This window comes from Polyodon spathula, chromosome 20, assembly GCF_017654505.1.
Source record: "Polyodon spathula isolate WHYD16114869_AA chromosome 20, ASM1765450v1, whole genome shotgun sequence".
NCBI lineage: Eukaryota > Metazoa > Chordata > Actinopteri > Acipenseriformes > Polyodontidae > Polyodon > Polyodon spathula.
This window is the reverse complement of record NC_054553.1, coordinates 19798311-19808217: the sequence shown is the minus strand read 5'-3', so window position 1 is coordinate 19808217 and position 9907 is coordinate 19798311. Positions and strand designations below refer to the sequence as shown.

Genomic DNA, 9907 nt, shown 5'->3' with positions numbered 1-9907 from the left:
TATACACCAACATTAACATACAACGTACAACACAAATACACACAGGGGCGGGCACTTTGCCACAGGGCCTCATTCACTAAACAGTGGTAAATGACCAGAATTACCGCGTTGCAGGAGAAGCCACACTGCGCACAAAAACAAAGCCACAGTCGCTCTATTCACAAAGCTAATGATATGCACAAATAAAGTGAGCTAAATGATTCATTTGCAAATTGTCACATCGCGCTGAATTATGCATGAGGGTTACACACACTTTATTATAGTATATCAGGGCTTTGGAAAGAAAAGTTATGGACTGTTCTGAGTTTGTCATAATGACAGTGACCCAGAGGGACAGACTGACGGATCAAAAGTTTACAGACCAGGAGCTAAAAGTTGCAGCAGAAGTGGTGGGGAATTATGAAAGGCTTTTCGGTGCTGAATCAACGAGAACATTAACTTCAAAAGATTAAGGACAAAATAATGTTTTATAATGATAAAATAATAATGTTTAACTCTGCAAATCAAATAAATATTTGTTTTTTCAACTTGATCTCAATCTGATTTATTTTGTAATATTAATCAAATGTTAGCGAACACTCGCACGGTCAATTAAAAGTTCAATTTTTACATTTCAAAAAGGCGAAATGTCACTTTTTTATGTTAAAGTGATGTTGTTTGATTGACTGCACTCTGTACATTCATTTATTGGACCTTTACAATTTACATACTTGTGTTTATTTTAAAGCTATTTTAAGCATAACCCACTTAAATATCACACCTACATGGTAACTATATAAATATATTAACATAGCTGAAATTGATTTATAGGACAAGAGGCCAACCAGATCCATATACACCTGCCTCGTAATCTTCATATATCCTGGACTGTCTGAGGATGTACAAGTCGTGTGCTGCACCAGGATAGCTGACGACCACATCAATAATCCTCAGTTTCATACAACATTTGTACATTATGGAGTGCTAATGCTTGCTATCATGAAACATATATTTTATATCTTGGGGTGTGACAGTGCCATGTGGGTCAAATCGATAACCACAATACATTTGGGAAAACAGACCCTTTGAAAAGGCCACTTTTATATCATGGAGAGTATCTGTCTCTCTGGGATAATAGATGTAATTCCCAGTGCATTTCAACAGGGCATTCAGTACCTGCTGTAAACACCAGAAAAACGTGGGTTGGGATACACTACCAAGTTTTTGACAGTGTCTGAAAAGACCCAGATGCTAAATGATGTTCCTTGCACAGTAATGTCACTAGACCTGGCGCTGCAAGTCTCCTATCTGTAAGTGGCTCTAGATCAGATTTGATCTCATATAAGGCAAGTATGATCTCTGCTAACTCTGTATCTAGTTATTACCTCCTCCTAACACAGCCCTAGTAACGTCTGCCTGGTCCAAAATCTCCCTGACTTCTTGCTCTCCTGTGCAGATCTTCTGCTTGAATAATTTAATAAAAACAACAGCATTTTTACTTGTATTTTTTATATTAAGGTTAAACATTTTGAAATATTATTTAATAATTATTATGAATTTTGTTATTAAATCTATTTTCCCACACTGAATAGGGTGTGACTTATGTTGTATATATATTATATATATATATATATATATATATATATATATATATATATATATATATATATATATATATATATATATATATATACAACAAAATCCACAACAAAATACATTATATTGTATACAGCTAAATAATGCCTTTCTGTTGGTATATTGGGTTTTAATTTCCGATATAAAGTTGCCAAACTGCAAGTGCTAAAACACAAATATATAATCATTCTGCTTAGGTGTCAAAGGGTTAAACCTGATTACCCTCTCGTCTTAATTCCAACACCCACTTGAAAACAAGACCAGGTTTCTCAATGTAATTCTTCTCATTCGTGAACTTGTCAGATTTGAAGCTAAACTTAGAACGTTATTTGGCAGTGAGCCTAATATCAGAGTTCAAGAAAGTCTTAGAAGGAGGAGTGGCACTGCTGAGCAGAGAAGAAGGCTTAGAAACAAGGATCACTGTTGGTTTTGAAGAATAAAAAGGATTTAAGATATTGCCGTGGCTATATTAATTGGCTAATTTTCTGTCTCCATTCTTTATGTTCAAGCAGGATGCTGGTTTCCATGTCGTTTGGGGTATCCTGTTGCCTCCTGTTGTCTCTTTCCTTGAATCTGGGAGGAGTTCTGTTGGCATCAGGCAATGACAGGCTCTGCCAAGAGGGGGAACAATTGTTGACCAGAGGGGTAAAGAAAGTGGACACTCCAAGTGAATGCATGCTGAAGTGTACACTCCAGACCTACCTGTGGATGACTGGTAGAAGGGACAGAGTGACAGTCCGTCTGCACAAAACAATCCCTGGTAAGGATGGAAATAGTATGCAAGTAAATCAGGTGGCAAACTGATTGTGAAAAGAGGAATGCAATGATGAAACCAAAAGGCACATTAACTTGTATTTCTTTCTTGAAACAGGAATAACAACGTTACACTTGAACGTAATGTCTACTCAAGAAACGTCTGTCTAGATACAAGTTTAAAAACAACTGGCAGCTGGCGAACCGACGAGATAACAATTCAGAATGGGTTAATAAAAGAACAACGAATGAAAATATTAAAATGTCTTATTTGGGTCTCCAAATCACTGTACAGCATGTGTTTAAACTGCTCAACAAGCAGTTCCTGTATACATCTGATGCAGCCATCTCTGCATCAGATGGAAATGATGTTAAATTAAAATGAGCTTTGCTGTTGAATTATTCTTATTTACTCATATTCATGTATTATAAGACATATAGTACTGGGTACAGTGTGAAACACAAGCTGGTTTTCACCTACTCAAGGGGACCCACTCTGACCTCTCATGGAGTGAAAACCCCCTTGTATTCTATATACAGAAAGTCTACACCCCCTTGAACTTTTTTGTTGTGTTGTGACACATTTTGTTGTGTCAGTGCCTCAGAGTTTCATGCATTTAAATGAGGATTTTTCTTCCAAAAAAATTATGTATTAAAAACACAAAACTGAAAGATCATAATTTGATAAGTCTCCACCCCCAGTGAGTTTATACTTGGTGGAAGCACCTTTGGCAGCAATTACAGCTGTGAGTCTGTTGGGATAGGTCTTACCAACTTTGCACACCTAGATGTGGCAATATTTGACGATTCTTCTTTACAAAACTGTTCAAGCTCTGTCAAGTTCCTTGGGGAGCGTTGATGGACGGCAATCTTCAAGTCATGCCACAAGTTTTCGATTTGATTTAGGTCGGGGCTCTGACTAGGCCACTCAAGGACATTTACCTTTTTGTTTCTTAACCACTCCAGTGTAGCTTTGGCTGTGTGCTTTGGGTCATTGTCATGCTGAAAGGTAAACTTCTGACCCAGTTTCAGCTTTTTTGCAGAGGGCTGCAGGTTTTCCTCAAGGACTTATCTGTACTTTGCTCCATTCATTTTCCCTTTTATCCTAACAAGTGCCTCAGTCCCTGCCGATGAGAAACATCCCCATAACATGGTGCTGCCACCACCATGCTTCACAGTAGGGGTGGTGTTCTTTGGGTGATGCGCTGTGTTGGGTTTGCGCCAAACAATGCTTTGCATTTAGACCAAAAAGTTCCATTTTAGTTCCACATTTTTTTGCGACTTCAAATGGGATTCAAGGTGGGCTTTCTTGAGTAATGGCTTCCTTCTTGCCACCCTACCATACAGGCCAGATTTGTGGAGTGCTTGGGATATTGATGTCACATGCACACTTTGACCAGTCTTGGCCATAAAAGCTTGTAGCTATTGCAAAGGTTGCCATTGGCCTCTTGGTAGCCTTTCTGATCAGTCGTCTTCTTGCTCGGTCATCCAGTTTGGAGGGACAGCCTGATCTAGGCAGGGTGTTGGCGGTGCCGTACACCTTCTACTTCTTAATGATCGTCTTGACTGTGCTCCAAGGGATATTCAAGGCCTTTGATATTTTTTATACTCTTCCCCTGATTTGTGCCTTTCAACAACATTGTTCTTTTGAAAGTACCTTGGTGCTCATGGTTGAGTCTTTGCTTTGAAATGCACTACCCAGCAGACGGAATCTACAGGAACTGCTGAATTTATCCTGAAATCATGTGAATCACTACAATTTAATGCAGGTGGAGGCCACTTAACTTGGTGTGTGATTTTGAAGGAAACTGGTTACACCTGAGCTAATTTAGGATTGTTATTACAAGGGGGTTGGAAAATTATCCAACCAAGCTCTGTTTTCAGAATCACATGGCACTATTCATGAAATTTTGACTACAATTTCAAATATATTGAGCCTTCATAGATTTGTAGAGGTTTACATTTTCCACCACATATCTTTTAACCTGTTAATATTTATGACATGGAACTTAGTCATTGTTATAAGTATCTGAAAAAGTATAACATTATTCAAAAGTACCAGAAAAGTGTTATATACTGTACATATCTAAAGACCGTACAAATCTCAAATCTGTACATATTCAAAATTTTACACATCTCAAAATGGTACATATTAAAAACTGTACACATATCAAAACTGTACATGTCTAAAAACTGTACATATTCAAAACTGTACACATCTCAAAACTGTACATATTCAAAACTGTACCTCTTGTATGACAGGTTACATGACAAGCTATGTCACTTAAACCTGCTTCACCATTGGTTGACACCCTTATGACTAATCGGTCTCAGTCAGTCTTGGTCGGCAAGACAGACAGACAGACAGACTGATCACTGAAAAAGATTCAACATGTTCAGTCTTCAAATCTGAAGATATCCTGACTGAAATTTGCATAATCTTGCTTTTAAGGGCACGCACAATGCTAAGATTCATCCAGACTCTGTACGGCCAGTTGAGATGAGATGAGTCGTGATGGCTTGAGTCGGGCTGTGTGCGGATGGCTTAAGAGTCATAATCTAAGAAAATTGTATGTACTTCTAAGATGTTGACTCTGTAACCGCATAGAAATTGTTGATCGCTCACTTCAACAAGCTAGTGGTTCTGCTGGAGCAGTGGGAGGGGGGAGTTTATGAATGTTACACTTCAATTATTGACAATAGACTGCGAAAGCCATGTCATGTTTTAAAAAAATAGTTTTCTTGTTTTGTGAAGTCAGAGTGATATGCAAAAGCAACAGTAGTAAATGTTTGAGATTGAAATTGCAATGTAATATAGAGTGAGATGTAGGTCAGATTGTTAAACTGTGTCACATTTTTAACATGGCATCTATTGGGCATGATGAGATTGGGGTTTCATTAGCCTGTAGAATAATTTAACATACAACCCCTGTTGGTACGAAAATACAAGTCACAAGCCAGTGTTTATTAAATTAATAAGAACAAGGGAACGAGAACTGGGAGCAAATCAAAGACTAAGGCAGCTAATGAACAATGCTATTCATAAACACCAGCGGCCACCACAAAGCCCAATAATAAACACCCCAGATAACCCCCACAATCACACTCCACACTCGTGCTCGCAACATCCGGCCATTCACTAATTGCTCCCTGCTAAGACCCCTTTCCCACCTGGACATAATTGACATTTACCCCTCTCCATTGCCCAAAAAATCAACAATACCCCCAACACAACAGGCCCCCTGCCAAAAAACACCTCCTCCTCCTCCTCCTATTGCATAAGTAAATGTGCTTGCTCTGCACAGAAAATATTACAGGCTACAGTGTGATTATTGAAAACTACAAAATACAGCTAAAACATGTAGCGATCATTGTCATTTTAATCAACATAAATTAAAAAAATGACGTAGAACAACATATCTTTACCAAAAATGCAGTATTTACTAAAGTATAAGTTATATAATTTCCAATCAATACTTTTTACAAATGCTGATAGCTATTTGTGACTTCAACTACTGATACTGAAACTGTAAACGGACGTTAAAAAAGTGTTTCTATATATGATTTTTATTGGTTTATTATTATACTTGTTAAGAAAACCAGAACACTTTAAAAATGACACATCCAAAATTCAGAACATTTCAGACTGACATCTGTCACCATGAATGGTGCGGTTTTCAGATTACTCCAGTTTGTGCCATTCTTCTTTTGATTATCTAATAATTGAATCCAGTCTGGTTAACTTCACAAAACAAGAAAACTATTTAAAAAAACATGGCATGGAGACGAATTGTCATGGAAACGAATTGTCGGGGGGATGGGACGGGATGGGACGGGACGACAAACTGTCGGGGTTCAATTGTCAGAGACAAATTGTCAAGGACCCCCACAAAACTGTACATATCTCAAAACAGGATCACAATGGCTGGAAACTTTATAGTTTAATAAAGAAGCTCAGGGCACAATTAATTTAATTTTTAACAGGGAGCAAATGTATTTTAGGAAAATTTAAATACAAGCAATGAATGAAGAGCAATATTTATTCTTTGATTGGCATGGTATTGATAATCAATCAAAATTAAAATCTACAGTCCTTACTAAAAAATTAAAAGTTAAACAAAAAAATCTTTAAAGAGTTTATCCGCATTGAAATATCTCTAACCCAAAATATCTCTAATGCAATGCACACTGTCCTGTCTCATTGGACAGTCTCAGCAGGAAATTACAATTGCGAGACTGCTGTGTGGTTTTGACACTGCGTCTTCTCCACAGGGAAGGAGGGTGAGCTCTGCTGGTCCTTGCAGCTGGGATGTGGGAAAGGGGTGCTCCTCCAAAAGGCCTTCGTGCTGCTGCCTCTCCGAGATGGGGCGCTGGATTTAACTGCTGCTCTGGAACTGCGCCCCACATTCCCTGCTGAGCCAGATCTCCTGAGCTCTCTCTCTGACCAGGCGGCCCTGAGCCAAGAGTGCGGGCTACGCTTCGACATCACCAAGGCCTTCACTGCCTCCAAGAGCACAGTGCAGTTCTGTGTGGAGCCCCTCCTGAGTGGCCAGCCAGCACCCAGATTCCTCAAAGGGGCCCTCGAGTGCCCGCCTTTCCTGGCCACAGTGTGGCAAAGGCATCACCAGCCCCCAGGCTAGCTAAAAGAAACAGGATGGAAACTGAGCTGCTGCTTTGTTTATGCTTTTTTACATTTTTACATTTAGGGCCATTCATAAAAGTAAAAATTAGAAGGACTGTCCAACAGGGGAGACTCGCTGATGGAATATTACATTTTCAATAAGTGGGGGTGAATCCCTTTGTTGTGAATGCAAGGAAGTGGCAGAAAAACACACCTTTACACAACACCAATTTTAAAGTGATCAAAAAAGACTAAGGGCCTCATTCACTAAACTACGGTAAATGAGCAGAATTACCATGTGGCAGGGGGAAGCCACACCGCTTACTAAGCTAATTATATGCACAAATGGTTCATTTGCAAGTTGTCATAATGCCTGGAATTTAGCACGCAGAATTCAACATGTGGAATTATGCATGAAGTTTACACACACAGCTTGTTATAGCATATAAGAGCGCTCGAAAGAATTGTGTCGTTGTGACAAGTTTGTCACAATGACAGCGACCAAGGAGAATTATGAAAGGCTTTTTGGTGCTGAATCAGAGAGAGCATTAACTTCAATTAAACATTAAGGACAAAATAAATGCACTCCGTAGGAGCAGGGAGGGGGTGTAGTGCCAAATCACAGCATCCTGCAAAACAGTCAAAGCAGAGAAAGTAATTGTTAATTGAACATTTATGCTTAACTCTGCACACTTGCCCCGTAATCTTCATATATCCCGGACTGTCTGAGGATGTACGAGTACATTGTAACATCGGAACTCGAGTCGCTTTGAAACAATCTTTAAAATTGTCATTTAAAATGGTCTGTGTTGGCTGCAAAAAAAGTAACAAGTAGATGAAATAGATTTAAAAAAAAAAAAACCTTGAATGACATATTCAGCAACATTTTTTAGTTTTGTAAACCTTAAAAATGTATGTTGACACAATGAGCGTGTTCCCATAGACTATTTTAATCCCAAAATATTAAACACTGGAGAAACGTTACTGCAAACCTGAATTGACAAAACTGAGGCGTTTGTGTTTGTCTTTATAAAAGACACTTTAGGGAAATACTCTTGTGTGTTAGTGAGTGTGTTAGGCACGGCTCCCGATTTCATTAAAAAAGGCCGCACAAAGGCTTCATCTAATTTTAAACAATCCTGTGACCAGCTTGTTCGGTAATCGTTTAGCCTGAACTTCAAGTTTATTTTTCTCGTATGCAACGTCCCCTTTTCTTAGCTCTGAACGCGATCTTCTGTCGTAATGAATTTAGATTTGTTTATTTGTCAGCTGTCTCCATGTTTTTATGTTAATCATACATTGCAAACTAATGCATCAACAATATCTAAACAACCACTTTAAACTTCACACCTCTGACTCACATGTTACATCATTGTACAGTATGAGGAATTCACCAGGTGGTATTTGCTTGACCCTGTTGTCATAGTAACCACATACAACCACATGTACAGCTACTGTAGTGCTGCTTCTACTTGATAAAAGTATTAAATGAACAGGGGATGTGAAGAGTAATGTAAAATACTATAAGGAAAATACGTTAGGTAGGCACATTTTTCTTTGAAACTCGTGATATCATTAATTTTCTGGGGGCCTACATATAAGTCTAGTACGATCTGTTCTCAATCAGTTCTTACCTCCACCTCACACAGCCCTAGTTGTGTCTGCCTGATCTGAAATACTCTCTCCCTGACTCTCTATGACAAGCCAAATTATCATTTAGAGATATCTCAAATTGCATTTTAAGATATCTTCAAATATTTAAAGATATCTGTAAAACATTTCAAGATATTTCAAATTGAATTCCAGATATCTTTAATTGTGCAGTTTGTAAGATATCTACAACTAATTTGAAGATATCTGTAAATCAATTTGAGATATCTTAAAATGAGAGTTTTAAAGATATCTCTAAACCATTTAGAGATATCTCGAAATAACTTCCTGTTCATTTATAGATATCTCTAAATGATTTAAAGATATCTCAAAATAGCTTCCTGTCCATTTAGAGATATCTCTAAATAACTTCCTGTTCATTTGAAGATATCTTTAAATGGACAGGAAGTCCATTGAAAACACAGAACATTTTCACAGGAAGTCATTTCGAGATATCTTTAAATGGCTTCCTGTTCATTTGAAGATATCTTCAAATGATTTACAGATATCTCTAAATGAACAGAAAGTTATTACGAGATATCTCTAAATGATTTAAAGATATCTCTAAATGAACAGGAAGTTATCTGAAGATATCTTCAAATGATTTACATTTATCTTTAAATGAACAGGACGTTATTTAGAGATATCTGAAAAGTATTTAAAGATATATAAAAAACATTTGGAGATATCTTAAAATGATTTAAAGATATCTAAAAATACATTTTAGATATCTAATTTAAAGCTCCATTTAAAGATATCTGTAAATCATTTTGAGATATCTCCAAATGTACTTTAGATATCTGGAAATGATTTAGAGATATCTTCAAATATTTAAAGATATCTCTAAATAACGTCCTGTTCATTTAAAGATAAATGTAAATCATTTGAAGATATCTTCAAATAACTTCCTGTTCATTTAGAGATATCTTTAAATCATTTAGAGATATCTCGAAATAACTTTCTGTTCGTTTAGAGATATCTGTAAATCATTTGAAGATATCTTCAAATGAACAGGAAGCCATTTCAAGATATCTCGAAATGACTTCCTGTGAAAATGTTCTGTGTTTTCAATGGACTTCCTGTCCATTTAAAGATATCTTCAAATGAACAGGAAGTTATTTTATCTATAAATTAATTTGAGATATCTCTAAATTACAATTTGGCTTGCCATGACTCTCCTTCTTGCTTTCCTGTGCAGCTCTTCTGCTGCTTCTGTGACACCGCCTGGTTTCAATCAGAGGTACTTTTAACACACGCTGAGGCACCTAG

General features: G+C 37.4%; 1 protein-coding gene across 2 annotated transcripts; it reads left to right on the top strand.

The window, feature by feature from the left end:
• The first annotated feature begins 1999 nt into the window (after positions 1 to 1999).
• LOC121295823 lies at positions 2000 to 7796 on the top strand. 2 transcript variants are annotated; one of them, XR_005946978.1, is made up of 2 exons: positions 2000 to 2374; positions 2486 to 2847. XR_005946978.1 is itself a non-coding variant. In XM_041220907.1 (2 exons), exons 1-2 carry the CDS (start codon positions 2128 to 2130, stop codon positions 7005 to 7007), a joined length of 615 nt encoding a protein of 204 aa, XP_041076841.1. In that variant the 5' UTR covers positions 2000 to 2127; the 3' UTR covers positions 7008 to 7796. The 2 variants fall into 2 exon arrangements, 1 of the variants encoding a protein (XP_041076841.1); XM_041220907.1 differs by lacking the exon at positions 2486 to 2847 and adding an exon at positions 6640 to 7796.
• Positions 7797 to 9907: the final 2111 nt, after the last annotated feature.

What these genes read in the sequence shown, in the direction of transcription:
- LOC121295823 (XM_041220907.1), top strand. Translation starts at nt 2,128, where the DNA reads ATGCTGGTTTCCATGTCGTTTGGGGTATCCTGTTGCCTCCTGTTGTCT. An exon ending in TCTGCACAAAACAATCCCTG is followed by an intron (nt 2,375 to 6,639) that starts GTAAGGATGGAA and finishes TCTTCTCCACAG; the next exon opens with GGAAGGAGGGTGAGCTCTGC.